The sequence below is a fragment of the Oryctolagus cuniculus genome, chromosome 17 (assembly GCF_964237555.1).
Source record: "Oryctolagus cuniculus chromosome 17, mOryCun1.1, whole genome shotgun sequence".
In the NCBI taxonomy this organism is placed as follows: Eukaryota; Metazoa; Chordata; class Mammalia; order Lagomorpha; family Leporidae; genus Oryctolagus; species Oryctolagus cuniculus.
In genome coordinates this window covers 33,416,082-33,434,903 of record NC_091448.1, presented here as the reverse complement: position 1 = coordinate 33,434,903, position 18,822 = coordinate 33,416,082, and the positions used below count along the sequence as shown (strand labels likewise).

The 18,822-nt window shown below is 43.2% G+C and overlaps 1 protein-coding gene across 6 annotated transcripts; it reads left to right on the top strand.

Moving 5' to 3' along the window:
• Nucleotides 1–129: 129 nt before the first annotated feature.
• VEZF1 (vascular endothelial zinc finger 1) lies at nt 130–17,955 on the top strand. Of its 6 annotated transcripts, none has more exons than XM_070060928.1 (7): nt 256–437; nt 5,016–5,710; nt 6,447–6,510; nt 7,576–7,759; nt 9,186–9,338; nt 13,247–13,302; nt 14,569–16,931. In XM_070060928.1, the coding sequence occupies exons 1-6, from the start codon at nt 405–407 to the stop codon at nt 13,291–13,293; spliced, it is 1,176 nt and encodes a 391-aa protein (XP_069917029.1). In that variant the 5' UTR covers nt 256–404; the 3' UTR covers nt 13,294–13,302; nt 14,569–16,931. The 6 variants fall into 6 exon arrangements, with proteins under 6 accessions (XP_051680778.1, XP_051680777.1, XP_069917029.1 ...); XM_070060927.1 differs by having other exon boundaries at nt 7,558–7,759; XM_070060926.1 differs by lacking the exon at nt 13,247–13,302 and adding an exon at nt 3,010–3,198 and having other exon boundaries at nt 261–437; nt 14,569–17,955.
• Nucleotides 17,956–18,822: the final 867 nt, after the last annotated feature.

The window sequence follows — 18,822 nt, the reverse complement described above, 5'->3', positions numbered from 1 at the left end:
CTGAGCCACGGACCGCAGCACCACACACCCCCGCGGGGGGGGACGCCGCGCCCCATCCCCGCCCCCGGCCCCACCCCAGCCCCCCCGCGGGGGCCCTGACCCCACCGCCGGCGGGCACTGGCTGAGCTCTGAGGCGGCGGGCCGGCGGCGGGGACGCGCACCGGGGGTCCGGGCAGCTGGGGGCGGCGGCGGCCGGGCCGGGGCTCCCCCCCCGCCCGCGCTCGCCGCCGCGGTGGTGCGTCCCGGAGGTTACCGGAAGTGGCCGCGCTCGGCGCTGCCATGTTGAGGAGCCGCCGCTGCCGCTGCCGCCGCCGCCGCCGCCGCCGCTTTGTTGTCGCCTCCTCCGGCTGAGGAGGCTCCCCGAGCGGGGGGAGTGGGGAGGAGGGGGGTCGGCCGCCGCAGCCATGGAGGCCAACTGGACCGCGTTCCTGTTCCAGGTACTGGGGGCCCCCCCGGGGGGGCACGGGGGGGACAGGGGGGCCGGGCCCCGGGCTGGCGGGCGGGCGGGCGGGCGCTCCTCCTCCCCTCCCTCCCGGCTCCGCTCTCCGGCCCGGCCTTAATCCCCCTTTGTTTTTCCGCCCGCCCGCCCCGGCGGAGCCGGGCTGCTGAGGTGATAGGAGGCGGCCTCGCGGGGTGCGGGGGAGCGAGCAGGCCTCGGGGTGAACCCCGGAGCCCCCCCAGCACACAGTAACACACGCATACACACCCTTCCCTCCCGCCCCGAAGGGGAAGGGAGGAGGCCGATCGCTGTCACCAGCCCGCAGCCCAGAGAAAGGAGAGCGCCGGGCTGCTGGATAGCGCGGCTGCTCGGCCACTGCGCGCCGGGCCCGGGCCCGCGCGGTGGGGTGAGGGGGTCCCCAGGTCCTGCCGAGGGCCCCCCGACATGCACTTGGTCCGTCTTTGGCTCGCTCTCCCGCCCTTTCCCCTCGGTCCCCTCTCTTTTTGTGCGTGTGCGTGTGTGTGTTGACTTTCTAACCCCCTGGCACATCCAGGCGAATAGCGGGACTCCCCGGGCTGCCCGCCACTCCCCCTGCCCGCCGCCCCCCTCGTGTCTGTGCTCTTGAGGCAGGGGTGTCGTGAGCGTACATCCCCTCCCCAAACTTTCTCGCCGGGGCCCCAGTGTTCCTCTCGCGAGCCGCAGCCGAGCCTTGGCAGCTGACACCTCTCGCTCTGTCCAGCTCTCCCGCCGGCCCATTCAGCCCGGGGAATCCCCGGGCCGCCGCGCCGGGCCGGGCGGGGGGCGGCGCTCCGGGCGGACGCTGCCTGCGGCCGGCCGAGCGGGGCGACGCGAAGTGGAGAGCGCAAACAAAGTCCGCTTACAAAGCCCCCAGATGAGTCACTCGCCGGGGTGTTGGAGTGCGCTTTTTTGCAAGAAACTTAAAAGCGGCCGCGGTTGATAACGCCGGCGGCGATCCTCTTGCCAACTCACTTTCGTTGGGGGACCCCCTCTTGGAAAGACTCGGCTGGGACCTACTTTCTCCTGCTTCGTTTCTGTTTGCAGACGAAGCATTTAGTGGGCAGCAGCGATGAGCTCACAGGGAAACTTGGGAACCCGAGGAGGTTAGGAAGCTCGTCACTTCTAAGAGCGTTCTTCCCGCCTCTGAGTTATTTTCCTTCTTGGAATACTTCGCCAAATCCCAAACGCGTAGACGGGCGCTTGAGACCTTTCGGAACTATCCAGGAACGGATGCAGAATTTTCAGAAGAATGTCCTCCCGGCCCCTGGACCCATCCCGGTGGACTTAGTGTAGGGAATAGAAGGTTTCAAACGATGCCTATCGTGTACATCTGCTTTATTGTGTTAAGACATAAGTTCTTTCAAATATGGGCAACTTGATTCTTCTTAGTAGTTGTGGAAGTATTCAAGCTTCTTAAAATTGAAAATACTCAAAATTATGGAACTCATTCCCCTTTTGTCATTCTGAACTAGTATTGTTTCATTGTGCTTTGGTGAGCTTGATAACAGTGTGATAATCAATTTAAGAATTCATTGGAAAAAAATGATAACAAAATTATCTACCATCCAGTTAGTGTAAAGGTGGCAAATGCCTTTTCTGGAAAAAAAAAAACACAAAACTTTAAAATGGCCCGTTGTAGATTCAGGAGTGATAAAAAACATTTTAAACCTGGTATCTATAAACTTAATGGAGACTGAAGAAAGCAAGTGTTCTTTCTGTAAAGGAAAAACCTGTAATTCATCTTTGGAAAGCTACTTGGAAAATCTTTTGGAATTTTTGTTATTGCTATTAATTCTTTTCTTGGATAAAACAAATGCCAAGCATTTACTGATTCAGATTTTAATTAGATTTTATATTATTTAATTTTTTCAGCTAATTAAAGTCCTTTATTCATCTGGTGGAAAAGTGTTAAAGCTAATATTTTTCCATGGGCTTTGGCAATGTGTGCACTGAAAATTGTTGGAAAACTTGTAACTTAGAGCCAAGGAGAGGGTGAGTGGGGAAAGAGGATATTTTGGTCTTTTCTGTAGAAAGGTATGAATAGGCTTAGTTCCAGTTTTAAGAAACTTTCATCAGGGAAATGGAGTGTTAAACACTTGTATTTGTTTCCTGGAGCATCCTGTTGAATTTATATTTTAAAGCAATTTAGTACTGCTTGCTTTCCAGATAACCTGGTGGAAAGTGAAAGCCATAGCTGTTAAAATATTTGATGGATGATTCTCCTAACAGGACATTCAAGATATGACTCACCGATGCTAATTTGTTTCAGTACAAAATCTTTTACCCTCTGGCGCTGGAGATTTCATGGTGCCACATCCTACCACCCTGGGTGATGAAATAACATTTCTGTTTTGGTTTTTTTGCCAGCCCTAGAAAAAGAAAAGTTTGAGCAAGGTTAAAATGTCTTGCAGTTGAAAGAGATGGGAGATAAAATTAAAACTTTGATTTGATGGTGCTAGTCATATAAAAGTCTACTCAGAAGTTACATTTTTAAAATAAACCATTTAACTAAAGGGAGGTTGTGGTTGTTATTTTATTGTCTCTCCCCCCAGAGAATAAGTTGGGAAAATCCAGTCCCCCTCTTAGAAGGCTTCATGTAGAAGTGTGGGGACCCTAGGAGTCCTTGGAGAGTGATTTCAATAGTGGTTCTCCAGCATTTCACCCCCTCGTGTGAGAGTGAGCTTCAGCAATGCTGTGGAAATACTTATATTGCCACAGACATCAGAATTGGTAAAATGGCAGTAAGTGCTTTTAAGTACTTCGTTGCACTAATGGTTGTTTGGAATTGGAAAATGCCTCAAAACGTTATAAGTTTGAACTTTGTCCAGAAGACTTGCATTCCCTATTATCTGATCTGTTAGCCTTTGAAATCGTATATTGAGATACCTTCAATTATTAACTCTTTGTATACTGTATAGAAACTAGGGGATTCTACTGCCAGCCTGGACAAGGGGTGAGATTAGAGTCCAAATCCTATAAAGTTTATGCTGTTGTCACCTGGGTAGATAGAAGCCAACAGTTACAAGAGCTCCACAAATGAAATTAAAAGTGGACTGTAATTCATATGAGCTTTAAATCCAGAAAAGATACTCGTCACACCATTTCTGAGTGCTTCTGAGACTCAGATGGTGATTAAATCAAAGTTTTTGAATTGAATGGAGCTGCTAACTCTGTGTATCGCACCTGCTAATCACTTGGGGCATACGAGTTCCAGGCTTAGCTTTTGTGCTGCCCTCAAGTAAACTTGAAGCAATGTGTGGAAGATGTTCTGACCCATCAAAGGAGAGCTGTGTGTGAGTTTCCTTTTTTCCTTAATCAGTGAGCTGGAGGACCTGTGATTATAGCATGCATGAGAAGGATAACTAACTGTCTGAAGTATCTAAGATGATGGGATGGGCCCTTTCTAGGACATTGTATGCTTAAAATACTTGAAGCCTTTACCTCTGAGTGCACATATCCTTTTAAGATTATAAAACTCAAGCCGAGGGGCCTGGGCTCATGTCAAGTTTCAAACATCTTGGTAAAGAGCAACATATTAGGAAGAACCATTTCAGGAATTTTTCCCTCTGCCATTTCCTAAATGGTTATCAGTTTGGAGGTATAGAGAATTTTTAAAGAATCAAAATCAAAAGAGTATCTACTCATAAATACAAGAACCTGATGGTGAATTTTGGTTTTCAGTCCAGCCCCCAGTTTTGGAGGGGAGAAGCACATTGTAACAGCAACTGCTGGTAGAAGATGAGCATGAATAGAATTTAACTGCTTACAATTTGTTTTTCTCTTATGAGCCTATCTTTGAGAGTTTAGGGCTTATGCAGCTGGTGTTGCACAGGGATGCAGGCTTTAGTGGAAGGAAATGACCTGAGAAGCAATAGACAGGTGTTTTGCTATTGGCTACCTCCACAGATGCTTTCAAGGTTGAATTAATAGCAGGTTTTGTTTCAGCCGATTCTTTTAGTAGAGTTATGTGAAAACTTTAAAAGTAAACTTAACTACTAGCATATGTATTCAGAGAACTAGACTCCTTTCATCACTTAGCAACAGCCCCCTTTCTCAATCACTAAGATTTTTCTGATGGAAAAGGAGAGACATGGTATTTCTCCCTTCCTCAGAAATAGATAAGTGAATGCCTCTGTGTGTGTGTGTGTGTGTGTGTGTGTGTGTGTGTGTTGCTGCAGTAAGGTACTGTTAAATACTTAAGTCTGGAGTGTAATTTTTTTGACAGGTTATTTAAACTTGGTTTCAGCACTGACAGACTAATGCAAGCTGATGTCATCAGCTAGTATGTCCCTTATGAACAAAGATACTATGTAGTTTAGTGAGCTGTCTGAAAGCAAGATACTGTCAGCAACTCAGTCCCAAGTTTTGTATCTGTGCAGTGCTTTTTCAGTGCTTTGTATTAGGAGCTCTAAGAGTAGCTAGGTGGCTGCTGGGTCTCTGCTGCAGAGAATAGCTTACAGGCTCTTTGTTTCTTCTGGTCTCTGTTGCCTGGACTGTGTTGAATTTTAAAGGTCATTGTGAGAGGCTGCATTTCTGAAGTGTCAATGTTTGGTTTTAGGCCCATGAAGCCTCCCATCACCAACAGCAGGCAGCACAGAACAGCTTGCTGCCTCTCCTGAGCTCTGCTGTGGAGCCCCCTGATCAGAAACCATTGCTTCCGATACCAATAACTCAGAAACCTCAGGCTGCACCAGAAACATTAAAAGATGCCATTGGGATTAAAAAAGAAAAACCCAAAACTTCATTTGTGTGCACTTACTGCAGTAAAGCTTTCAGGGACAGCTATCACCTGAGGCGCCACGAGTCCTGCCACACAGGGATCAAGTTGGTGTCCCGGCCAAAGAAAACCCCCACCACGGTGGTTCCCCTGATCTCCACCATCGCTGGGGACAGCAGCCGAACTTCGCTGGTCTCAACCATTGCAGGCATCTTATCGACAGTCACTACATCTTCCTCGGGCACCAACCCCAGTAGCAGTGCCAGCACCACAGCTATGCCTGTGACCCAGTCTGTCAAGAAACCCAGTAAGCCCGTCAAGAAGAACCATGCTTGTGAGATGTGTGGAAAGGCCTTCCGAGATGTGTACCACCTCAATCGGCACAAGCTCTCCCACTCGGACGAAAAGCCCTTTGAGTGTCCTACTTGTAATCAGCGCTTCAAGAGGAAGGACCGGATGACTTACCATGTGAGGTCTCACGAAGGAGGCATCACCAAACCCTACACTTGCAGTGTTTGTGGGAAAGGCTTCTCAAGGTATTGTATCTTGCTTTTCTTTTTCTGTTTATAGTATCCGTGAATTTCAGTTTCGGCTGTGTGTGATGGAGAAGGTTTATGAGATTGTAGGCAGGCCTGTATTAGTAGAGGAGATCAGTGATAAAGAAATATGCCTCCAGGTCTAACTCCAGTTGGTGTGATTGACAAGTAGTGACATAGTGACTACCCTGTTATTTAAGAAGCGCTTTGGTGGACTCAGGCCTTCATTTGGCACTACATCTTATCACTGCAAAACCACCAGTTTCCAGTTCATTTGCACACAAGACATGGGGTTTGCTGTGCAAATCAAAGAAGTGTATTTCCTGAAAGTTGGATGACCTTGGATATTCTTAATAAAACTTTTAGGAGAATGTTTTTGCATTTTTATGTAAGCACTAATATTTCACTAGTTTTCATTTTTAAAAGTTTTTAGAGTTAATGTAGCTGTTTCTGGCAAGTATTAGTTCTAAAACTTTGGGTATTTTCTGATTGTAAAGAATCAAGATCTAATATGATTTGATGTTAACTAGGAGAGAAAATTAACAGGTAAAGGACTAAGACTTTTGTTGATGCTGAGAGGTAAGGAGGCTTGCACTGGGGGGAGGGGGAGTTGCTAATTTGCTAGCTTTCTTTAAAATGCCCCCTCCCTAATCTGCCAAGCATGTAAACATCAAATAAGTAGCATTTCTCTATGTGTGTGTTCCATTACATCTTCTCTTGAAACTCTCTTTCACAGGCCTGACCACTTAAGCTGTCACGTAAAACATGTCCATTCAACAGAAAGACCCTTCAAATGCCAAGTAAGAGTTAAAATGACTTATCCTTAGTGTAGCAGTTAATGCACATTATCCAGAAGGTCTAAGCCAGTCAGATCTCACTGTTGTTGAATAGCTTTAAAATCACCAACTTGAGTAAATGTGGTCCACTTGAATTCTAGTTTTCTAAAATATAAATGACAGCTTCTGTTTCTGTAAGGCAAGATCATTTAAAAGTAGATGTTGTTTTTGTTAAACTACGCTTCCCTTTCCTTGGGCAACAGCACTTTTTGTTATAAGAAGAAAAAAAAATGTAGTCTTGTTATATATTTGAAATGAATAAAGGAATGAAGGGCATTAAATTCATTTGTGGGTTGATGGTTAAGGTTGTTTGAACTGTAATAGGAGAAACTATGAGTTTTTCTCCCAGATGTTATCATTTACTAGATTTTTGTCTGCTAGTAACCAAATTGGATCCTTTTCCTACTTGTTTGAAACTCTGTTCAGGTTAATGATTTTATTTGACATAACTGTGATAATGAAAAAGTTAAAAATTTAGTAAATCAAATGACTATTTGTAGTTGTAGTTTGTTGCTGGAAGTCTTTTAGTGCTCCTTTCAGTTGTTTGTTAATGACTGATTTTATTAAGGAAATGATTTGAATTCTAAGAAAAATCCAATTGGAGGAAGGGAGCTAGTGTCATTAAATGAGTGTGTGCTATGTGTGCCAGGCCATTAGTCCACCAATAATTTTTTGATAGATGTTATCTCTATTTTACAAATGAAGAATCAAATTCAGATAGGTTAGGTAACTTGCTTAACATTACACTGTTTGATAAATTCTGAAACATAGTTAAAATTCAGGTTTAACTGTCTCTAAAGCTCACATGGTTTCACAACTCTGTGTTGATGTATTTTCTTCCCCCAAAATGGAAGGATCTGAAATTTATCAAGTGTTTTATGATAACTACAATTCTAGGTAACACATGCAATTAAAATTAGTGCAGTCAACTTGCTGATGTGGATAGGATAATGCATAGAATATAACGTACTTTAAAATGAGTAGAACAGGATAGTCTATATTAAAAAAAAGTTTTCCTCCCTCATGCAGACGTGCACTGCTGCCTTTGCCACCAAAGACAGACTGCGGACACACATGGTGCGCCATGAAGGCAAGGTATCATGTAACATCTGTGGGAAGCTCCTGAGTGCAGCATACATCACCAGCCACTTAAAGACACATGGGCAGAGCCAAAGTATCAACTGCAATACATGCAAACAAGGCATCAGTAAAGGTAGGTGATGCTTCAGATTTCATAGTTTCAGAAGTACTTTCACTGTTCTCTCAAGACTATATTAATGTCCATCTTCTATGTTTCCTCCTGTTACCAGAATGTACAAGCAGGCATCAATGGAGAGAGCATATGAATGTTGGAGCTGTGCTTTCCATGCATGTTTACAGTGTTGATAAGCTCTCCACTGATTTTGTCTTCTGTCCTGAGCTTGTCAACTGATAATGCCCATATTAAAAGAGCAGAGTTTCCCCACAGCTGTCTTTCAGTGTGTCTCTTCCTGCATAGGGTTTGAATAAAAAGCTCTAGTGTGTTAGAATTGAAGCAGTAGAAAACACACTAGGAAGTTGCATCTTATACTAGGCAATCTCATTGTTTTTATTTAAAGTTAGGAAGATTCTCAGGTGTCTCCTAACTGTTGATTGTATTAGTAACATGTAAAGGTTAATATAAGTTTGCTTTTTAAACTCAAATCTGTGGAGGAATGGGTGAGCATATCCAATTGAAGGTTTAAATGCATTGCTTGAAGATAGAGTGATTTCAGAGATTTGTGGATAAAATTTGATACTTGGATTTACCTAGGTTTTATCTTTTAAGATTACCCTAACTGCTAGAACAAAATGTTTTCCCAATTCTGTATTCTATTGTACATGTACTTTATGTAGCAGAAACATAAAATTATCAAAAAAGTGTGGCCAAAAGTGAATGAGAAAGAAAACTTAATATGTTTTAATCTCATCCATTTTCATTTCTTTGTAAGTACACTATGTGTATTATCTGCCATATTGTACTTTATAAAAAATATTTTTCATGTATGTCATTGTGCTAAAGTAAGCAAATTATATTTTGATGAACACTGATTAGTCCATACTACTATTACTCAACTTCCATATTTAAAAACAATTGCTTGTCAAGATGGCAAATAATTCTTTTCTATTTTGTATTGGTTTTCCCTAGTTTTCTAGACTTTTTAACTTACTTAGTTACTTTGATCAATATAGCCACAAGCTACAAAAACAATGCACTATAGTGAGAGCTCTCTTGGTGTAGCGGGTTAAGCTGCTGCTTGGGATACCCATATGCCACAGCAGAGTGCCTAGGTTTGAGTGCCAGCTCTGTTTCCAATCCAGCTTCCTGCTAATACTCACCATAGGAAGCAACAAGTGATGATCAAGTACTTGGGTCCTTGCCACCCATGTGGGAGACCCATGGCTTCAACCTGGCCCAGTCCTGGCTGTTGCAGGCATTTGGAGAGTGAACCTGTGGATCCAAGTGTGGTCTCTCATTCTTGCTCTACCTTTCAAATAAGTAAACTTAGAAAAAAAATTAGATGATTAAAAATTACAGAGGCATGAAGAATCTTAAGTTTTTAAAAATGGCCACATTTTTTCAAGGTAAATGTAGTGTTTCTGGTTTGTCTTTGGACTAGCATGCATGAGTGAAGAGACCAGCAGCCAGAAGCAGCAGCAGCAGCAGCAGCAACAGCAGCAACAGCAGCAGCAGCAACATGTGACGAGCTGGCCAGGGAAGCAGGTGGAGACACTGAGGCTGTGGGAAGAAGCTGTCAAAGCAAGGAAAAAAGGTAAGATGGGGCTTCCAGTGTTCAAAATACAGCTTCAACAGCGTTTTCATTTGGTATGCCAAGTGATCAAAGTAGAGAAACCGTAGTTAAGGGAGTCTAGCTGTATGGAAGCATGTCAGTACTGTATGCTGGGAAAGTTATTGTCAACAGAACTTCCAGATATGTTTTTATTACTAGCAAATGAAAATTATCAGTTCTTCTCATCATTCTTTCTTTGGATTTACTTTTTGTTACAAATTTGGAGTCAAATATGGTCCTTTGCTGTTCTCAGTTTCATTTTTATGTTCATTTTGATGTCAACCTTCATGCATTATTAGCTCTTTTTTCTTTTTAAAGTATTTCCACATTTAGAGATGATGAAATAACCTTGAGTATCCATGAGTTCATTTTCTTACAGCTGTGCTATTTTCTGTTCTTTCTGCAGCGTACTGTGTATTATATGTTTCAGAATTTAGTTCTGATGTCTTTTCTCTTAGTCTCTTCCTTAATCCCCTTCAGTCATATCACTGAGAACTGGCTTTAGCTTAACATGTCTGTACTTCTGCTCTTAGAGACTGTACTGGAATTGTTACAACAGTTAAGGGTTGTTTGCTTTTTGTATGTGTATCTTACAAAGAATTGTGTCGGTTCAATTTACTTTTCAATTTATTAGTTGCGGCTTTGGCTTCTGGACTTTATTGTTTATTTGTTTTTATTTGAAAGTCGAGTTACAGAGAGAGGAGAGAAAGACAAAGATTTTCCATCATCCACTGATTCACTCCCCAGACAGCCAGGGCTGGGCCAGGGCTGGGCCAGGAGCCAGGAGTTTCTTCCAGGTCTCCCACATGTGTGACAGAGGCCCAAACATTTGGGCCATCTTCCGCTGCTTTCCCAGGCCATTAGCAGAGAGCTGGATTGGAAGTGGAGCAGCCAGTACACGAACAAGTGCCCATATATGGTGCCAGCATTGCAGACGGCAGCTTTAGCCACTATGCCATAATGCAGGCCCTGGTTTCTGTACTATTGTACAGCCATTTCAAGTAAATAAGCTTGTCACTGTACCACCAGCTACAGGACAGGACAAATTCCTGGATTCTTTCTTGCCTCCTTTACCTCTGCCATGTCTTACTGTTTCATTTTAAATTCTAAAGACTGCTCTACAGATAGGCTCCTCTGTGTATAATTACTGGGCTGTGTAGTTTCTTCCATCCTTTGCTTTCGTGTAAAGTGGTGTGGCTATTCCCTTCCTCAGATTTCCTTCCAAGAATCCTGTGCTTGGTATGAGAAACAAGGACTAACCTCCTTTTTCATATATCTTCTGGCATTGGAGGGAGAGTCCAGATAGGCTCTCCGTCCCTTCCTCAGGTGCTGCTTGTCCCTATCTTGCACAAGAAGATGTGTCATTATCTTGATAACATGTTTTGTGGTGGGAGAAGGAGTGGAGAATGGGGAAAGATGGTGGCTCGAAATAGGAACCAAAAAAATAAAATATTATGATAATTTTATAGTGGGTTTAAAGTATGTTTTGAAGGATATTTAACTTAGAGTAAAATTGTTCAAGTTGTAGTAAAGCACGTAGTAAAAGGGTGAAAGATGGGAAGAGAATGAAAGCTGGGGGAGAATAAGAAGATATCCTAAAGGTGCGCTGGCTCTCTTTCTCTCTGTGCGCTTCTATTCTGTATTGTGTTTCAGTTTGCTTGCACAATAAGACTTGATTGTTCAGCTCATCTTCTGACCTCAATGAGACAGAATGCTATTGTATTCCCATTTGTAGCATGAATCTCTCTGGAAACGACCACTGATGTTAGAAAACTCTGTATTCATGTTAGTAAATGTCACATTTGGGGGAATTGGAGACCGCTGACGTAAAAACCTAAACCGGAAGCAGCAGTGTCCCTTTAAGTGTGAGGCCTAAATAAAGCCATATTTTTAAGTCCCCAAATCTGGATGTCAATCAGGTCATTATTGAAGGAGCTTTTTAAAAATACAGATTTTCAGGTTCCATCTAAATTGCAATAGTGAATTTCCTGGGAATCCATTTTTTAGCAAAATTCCTGGGGCTGGGACTGTGACATAGCAGGTAAAGCCACCCCCTACAAAGTTGGCAACCCATATGGGCACCAGTTAGAGGCCTGGTTACTGCTGCTCTTCCTGGCTGCTTCACTTCCAAGCTAGCTCCCTGCTAATGCTCCTGGGGAAACAGCAGAGGATAGCCCAAGTGCTTGGGCCCCTGCACCCACGTGAGAGACCCAGAACAGCCTCCTGGCCCCTGGCTTCAGATCGCCCCAGCTCTGACCATTATAGCCATTTGGGGAGTGAACCTGTAAGTGAAAGATTCTCTCTCTCTCTTTCTGTCTCTCTCTCTCTCTCTCCCACCCTTTCTCTCTCTAACTATACCACTCAAATAAATCTTTTTTTAAAAGATTTATTTATTTATTTATTTGAAAGGCAGAGTTTTAGAGATGCAGAGACAGAGAGAAAGAGGTCTTCCATCCACTGGTTCACTCCCCAAACAGCCACAACGGCTGGAGCTGGGCTGACCTGTAGCCAGGAGCCAGGAGCTTCTTTGGGGTCTCCCACGTAGGTACAGGAGCCCAAGGGCTTAGGCCATCCTCACTGCTTTCCCAGGCCATAGCAGAAAGCTGGGTCGGAAGTGGGGCAGCCAAGACTTGAACTGGCGCCCATATGGGATTCTGACACTGCAGGTGGTGGCCTTACCTGCTATGCCACAGTGCTGGCCCCTAAGTAAATCTTTTTTTAAAAAAAATTCCCTAGATAGATGATTTTGGTTATCAGCCAGGTTTGGGAATCCACAGTGCAGAGTATGACAAAATTACATCATATTGATCAAGAAAGAGCTACTAATGACTCAAGTGTTGGGGATTTGACTTCTTGTGGAGCAGGTGCAGACCTTCAGCTTTAGTTTCAAATGCATTTCTGTGTTTTGACAGCCAAGTCACAGCCAGCCCAACTGCTCCATCTCTTTGCTGTCATTTTCTGGCACACCAGCAGATGGTGCTGAATTTTGTTGAGGGTAGATTGGTAGGGGAGTAGGGGAGAGGTGTCATCTTTGAGGGAGTTTGTTTTTTTTTTTTTTTTTTTTCTTAATTTATTTGAGAGAGAGAAGAGTTCAGAAGGGAGGGAGGGAGAGTGGGAGAGAGGAAAATGGACAGAATGCTCCTATTCACTGTTTTACTCTCCAAATGCCCACAGAGGCTGCAACCCAGCCTGGCCAAAGCTAGGAACTTAAGCCAGGTCTCCCATGTGAGTGGTAGGGGTTCAATCATTTGAGCCATCACTACTGACACCCAAGATCTGTATTAGTGGAAACCTGGAGTCAAGAGCCAGAGCTGAGGGGCTGGCGCTGTGGTGTAGCAGGTAAAGCCTCCACCTGAGGGACCAGCATCCCTTATGGGCACCAGTTTGAGTCCTGGCTGCTCCACTTCCAATCCAGCTCCCTGCTAATGTGCCTGGGAAGCAGCAGAAGATGCCCCAGGTACTACTTGGGCACCTACACCCATGTGGGAGACCCCAAGGAAGCTCCTGGCTCCTGGCTTCTGATTGGCTCAGTTCTAGCCATTGTGGCCATTTGTGGAGTGAACCAGCGGATGGAAGATCTCTCTCTCTCTCTCTCTCTCCTTCCCTCTCTCTGTAACTCTACTCTTTAAATACATAAATAAATCTTAAAAAAAAAAAAAAAAAAAAAAAAAGAAGCCAGAGCTGAATATTGAACCTGGGTATTCCAAGATATGGGATACAGACATCTTTTTTTTTTTTTTTTTTTAAGATATTTGTTTATGTATTTGAAAGGCAGAATTACAAAGAGAGGAGGGAGGGGAGGGAGGAGAGAGATCTACGGAGTTTCATCTGGGTCTCCCATGTGGATGCAGGGGCCCAACCACTTCAGCCGTCTTCCATTGCTTTCCCAGGTGCATTAGCAGGGAGCTGGATTGGAAGTGGAGCAGCCAGGACTTGAACCATGCCGGTACATGATCCCAGCATTGCAGGTTGCAGCTTAACCCACTAAACCAAAAACCAAAAACTCCATCTGGGTCCCTCACGTGGGTAGCAGAGGCCCAAACACTTGAACCATAATCTGTTACCTCTCAGGATGCATTAGCAGGAAATTGGATGAGAATAGCAGAATAGCTAGAACTCAAACTAGCATTTAGATATGGGATGTGGGCATCCCAAGCAGCAGCTTAACCACTGCACCAAGATGTCCACCCACAACTCCACTTCTGATCCATTCCTGCTAGCACATATTCTGGGAGGCAGCAGTGTGGGTCACAGAGTTGGGTCCCTGCCACATATGTGGGAGACCAGATTGAGTTCCAGTGTCCTGGCTTTAGCCAGCCCCAGCTGCTGTTGTGGACCTTTGGGCCGTGAACCAACAGACAGAAACTTTTCTTTTTTTCTCTTTCACCCTTTCAAATAAATAATTTTTAAACAATGAAAAGTAGGTGATTATGTCAATATTAGAAAAGTGGATATTGGAGTGAGTTAGAGAATGTAAATCTACTTAGTAATATTTTCTAAATATAATTAGAAACATAAATGGAAAAAAAAAAGATTATTTAACTAGAACTATAGTACTGAGATTAAAATAAACAGTTGATACTAAAAGAACTTGTTTGTCATTCCCTAATTATATATTTTTAAAACCTTAACAGAATGTGGCTTCACCTCTAAGAAGGCTTGACTATACATATTACTGAGTGCACACCTCCTCTCTGCTAGTTACAGTGTGCCTTGTGAGAAGACTTTTCTGATGATCTGTTACTGTGTAACTGCTGGCCCAGCTCTGTGTAAGCAAGCTCTTTTTGCCTGGCCAGCTGGTAGTTGACTCTTCCTAGGAAAGTCTTTAGAACTCACAGGAACTGTATGAAGTGGTAATGAGAACACTTAGCCCTACTTGGTATCTCTGCCCCCAGAGTGCCTTGCAGAAGCTAACTGATCTTCCAACATCGCTGTGAGGTAGGTAAATAAATCTGAACTTGAAACCAAAAGTGTAAGGTTAAACAAGTCACCTTGCAGGAGACACAGCATTAGAAAGGAGATTCATCCACTGGGATCCCTGGTACCCAGACTTGTGCTGAGATGACTACTTTCTGTTGACTGCTTAGAGAAAACTGTAATTTGATTTGTTAAATGTTTGTCTGCTTTAATTAAAAGAAGGAGATTCAGAAACTGTTTGTGAATTTTGTTCACTTTTTTAGAGTCTAAAGGCTCTTTTATCTTCTCATTTTAGAAGCTGCTAACCTGTGCCAAACCTCCACGGCTGCTACGACACCTGTGACCCTCACTACTCCATTCAATATAACATCCTCTGTGTCATCTGGGACTATGTCAAACCCAGTCACAGTAGCAGCTGCAATGAGCATGAGAAGTCCAGTAAATGTTTCAAGTGCAGTTAACATAACCAGCCCAATGAACATCGGGCATCCTGTAACTATAACCAGTCCATTATCCATGACCTCTCCTTTAACGCTCACCACCCCAGTCAACCTCCCCACCCCCGTCACTGCCCCAGTGAATATAGCACATCCTGTCACAATCACATCTCCAATGAACCTGCCCACACCTATGACCTTAGCTGCCCCTCTCAATATAGCAATGAGGCCTGTAGAGAGCATGCCTTTCTTGCCCCAAGCTTTGCCTACATCACCGCCTTGGTAAACAGTATTATAAAGTCAAAACATGGGTTAAAGTAAATATTTACCAGCAACCTGCTCTTAGTTGATTAAAGCAAAAAGTAAACCATGAAATTGGAAGGTTTTATTCCATTAGTTAATAAGAGTGTAGTAGCATTATTTTCCAATTTGGCTGGGATTGTTCAAAGTAGGGTGTATATGTAACTTATCACTGGACCACTTTAGTTTCATCAGAAATTCCTTTTAGCTGACAGCATTGCTTAAACAGATAATTAGTTGGCAAGATGAAATGCCAGAATTAAAACCAGTCATAAAAAGGCAAAACCCACTTTAAAATAAAACAGCATTACTGTTTCTAATCCCAAGAAATCATTTTATTCTAAACACTAGCAGAGCTCTTCTCCCTATACAAAGTGGATGGCTGATTTTAACCTGAAATTCTAAATCCACAGATCGAGAGCTAGTGTAGAATTGTCTTTGTCTATTGTTTTTATAAGTAAATACATGCATTGTCATAATAAAATGCATTTCAGAGAATATGCATTTTACCTTTGGGAATATGTTAATTTCAGGCAGCATTCCCTATGGGAAAGGTGATACCAGCTCTGATATGCAAAGCATATGATAATTTATCATTCTAACTTCAACATATAATAGGGATTGTGACCTGATATTTGGAGATGTAAATATTACTCAGCATATTAATCCTGATGGAATATAGCACTGTAGTTGACTTTTTTAAAAAATTTAAAAAACAAAAAATAAAATATACAAATTGTGTTTTGGTAAAAAAAAAAAAAGAAAAAGAAAAAAAAAAGCCGCAGCTGACAAAGGAGAAGTCAAGTTTGCGGACAGGCAGGCTCCTAAAAATTGGAGGCCAGTGAGATTCCTGTTGAGGAGCCAAGGAGTACTTCGGAACAGTTCAAATATACTGCTTTAAATTGGAAGACGCTGGAGGCACTGGGATGTGATGCCCCTCTCTCTCCCAATCAGAACCTGTTGTTACAACAGGAACAGAGGTGTTAGTTGCTCATTAGAGTTGATGTCTTATATTAAATTGTATACAGTTTTTATTCTAACCACTAACTAGGTAGTATGCCCCTTCAGAACAAGCAGAGTGTATCGTTTTTTAAAAAAATTCTCCTTCCATTTATTAATCACGTATTGTGCAGATTGGTTCAACTTTGTAAATATGGACATCACTTTTTTTTTTTCTTTGAGAAAACACTTGTATCAGCTTTGTGGTGTTTTCAGGGAGACAGCTGTCTGCACTCCCTGTAGAAACCCAGCAATGATTGTGCATGTTGAGACATGTGCTTTTTATTTCTTAGCAGGATGTTTTATCTCTGTACATAAAGTAGAAACCAAAAGCTAGGGAAACAGATACTCTACACCATCATGCCACACTTAATATTTTTTTAAAGCATTGTGCTTGGGAAAAAAAAGTTAACTAAAACCAAGATGCTATGATTTTTTTAAGTTGCAATATATTTTTGGTTTTTATTCATCTTTTAATCTTGCAGTTAAGAGAAGTGGAAATTAGTTGTGTTAATCTTGCAGAATGTTTGCAGGACTATCAAACTGGATGACTTCCGTTTATACCCCGCTGTGTCAGTTCAAGCATCAAAATACCTTGCATCTGAGACAGACTTTCTACATCAGGGACAGGTATCTGTGTGTCATTATACAAAACAGTTCTAGGGGGTTGAACTACATAGTAAATAAATAAATAAATAAATAGTACTTAGTGTAAAATAATTTTATAAATGATCTTTTGTACTTTAGGACATTAAATTGTACAACTTTTGTATATATAAAAGCTTAGGAACTTTCTGTTTAGCAGGAAGGCAACACATTCCTACACTTTTAATGTATATGTTTGTTATAATGTCCATGTAAACATGCCCTATGTTTGTGCCTTTTAATTAGTTTGTCTCAATAAACAAAATGTAGAGAAAAATATGTAGCTATGACTTTGTTACAACTGTTCTTATCCACAGTACAAAATGGTTTGTTTTTAATATGTAGAACATTGTGTGTGGACTACTGGAAGGACCCATGTAGAGAAGGCCCAAGAATGGCCTGCTGAGGCCTGGATTGGGAGGGCAGTGGCCATGTTGCAAGGAGGCCCACGTTTCCTAGCATGCAGACCTTGGAGTAGGTTCTGACTCTGCCTGCTGGGACCTGTCTTTCTCTGTGGGCTGACAGCCACCGTCTGCCATGAGTTGAACAGCCTGGGCTTCCTCCACAGTGGTCCAAAGAGCAGTCCTCAGTGGGGGCAGGTATGGGCCCTAACTCCAGGCTGGAGTGTGGTCGTCAGAACCCTGAAAGTATTAGTAATTAAATCAAGGAAAAAAAAAGATATATACTAGAAATGATTGTTTTATCAATTCATTGTATAATAAACAGGAGTGAGACTTCATTGTATGACTTCAGTTAAAATGCTGTTTTGTATGCATTCTTTATTCACTCAAGAAGCTTGTCTGCAATAATAAAGCCACATTGTGTCTTCTTTTAGGAGGGAGAGAGTTGCTGGCAGGATGGGGTGAGGGCGGGTCACTGAAAAGGGGGCAGATCGGCTGTGGTGAAATTCTCCATGTCTGGGAACTGGAATTGAGTTTTGATGCTGATGAACTGATTCAACCAGGTGTTGAAGGCACGACGGCCACCACTGTTCGAAAAGGCAGAGTCTGTTGTTCCCTCCTGGTTGTCACCTGGTTGAGAGCTTCCCCTTTATCAGAGTGGCAGCTGAACAGTTGTATTAGATAATCCTAAATCTGACATCCAGCCTGCTGTGCTCCAGGGCTTGCTGCTCGGCCTGCGTTTGCCTTTCATTGTGTACCCATTTCCCTCCTAAGGTGTGCTCCTAAATGAAGGTTTCTATGTAAGCAGATGATTTTACTGTCAATACCAGCACTGTATTACTAACATGCAAAATACTGCAGATTTATTTTGACAAATTAAAGTTAACCGGTCACAAATGCTATGATGGATTGCTTAATACCTCTGGAGCTTCATCAGTTCCCTGTGATGATGGTTTTTAAAGCACTGCTTCTCCAGATGTGCACCTCGGAATTGGGCTGGCTGGAGAGGGAGGGGAAGGGTGGATGTTGGTGTGGTCGGTGTCGCAGTGCCGTGGAGAAGGGAGGCTGGACAGGCACCAGACTGACTGCAGGATGGAAACAGCCCCTGAAAGCATCTTGGGTAAGGCTCGGGAAGCCAGGCCAAAGGCAGTGGCCACAGATTTGGGTCCCTGTGCTACCCAAAAGAAAAGAGAGGTTTAGAACGTTTCTTCTCATGCTCTAAGACCCACTTCTTTATGTGGAAAAGGCTTTATGCTGGGGTCCCTTGCCCTTTTGTGTTCAACTAGATTTATCAAGAGACCACTGAGGATCAACAGTGTGCCAGGCACTGGTGGGCACTTAAGGGCAGGCAAGGGCAATTAAAACAGCCCTGCTGCCTCCTAGGAAGCTGCTCAGGGAGATGATGGTGAGTACCCAAGTGGATGGCATCATGAGACAGCAAACCGAGATGGAGCTGACACTTCATGTAATCACAGTTTGGAACACTTACATCTGTTTTATATAGGATTGAGGCTTTCCAAACTTCCTGTGATAATAGCTTTAGTCTTTTTATTGACTCATTGAACACAGCTGGAGGAAGAGTGTTCCTTGTGCTGTTTTGTCTTGGGAACCAAGGGAAGTGTTATTTCACTGAGTTGCTAGTTAAATCTTTCCACTCATAGCTGTCCAGGTGCCTTTTCTCAAGGATCCCTGCGGTTTGGTCCTCTCTGGAGAATCCTTGGCTTGGGATGTAGAGGGAATAATGGAAATTTTCACTTTAGTATCCTC

What these genes read in the sequence shown, in the direction of transcription:
- VEZF1 (XM_051824817.2), top strand. Translation starts at nt 405, where the DNA reads ATGGAGGCCAACTGGACCGCGTTCCTGTTCCAG. An exon ending in TGTGGGAAAGGCTTCTCAAG is followed by an intron (nt 5,711 to 6,446) that starts GTATTGTATCTT and finishes TCTCTTTCACAG; the next exon opens with GCCTGACCACTTAAGCTGTC. An exon ending in TGTCAAAGCAAGGAAAAAAG is followed by an intron (nt 9,339 to 14,568) that starts GTAAGATGGGGC and finishes TTCTCATTTTAG; the next exon opens with AAGCTGCTAACCTGTGCCAA.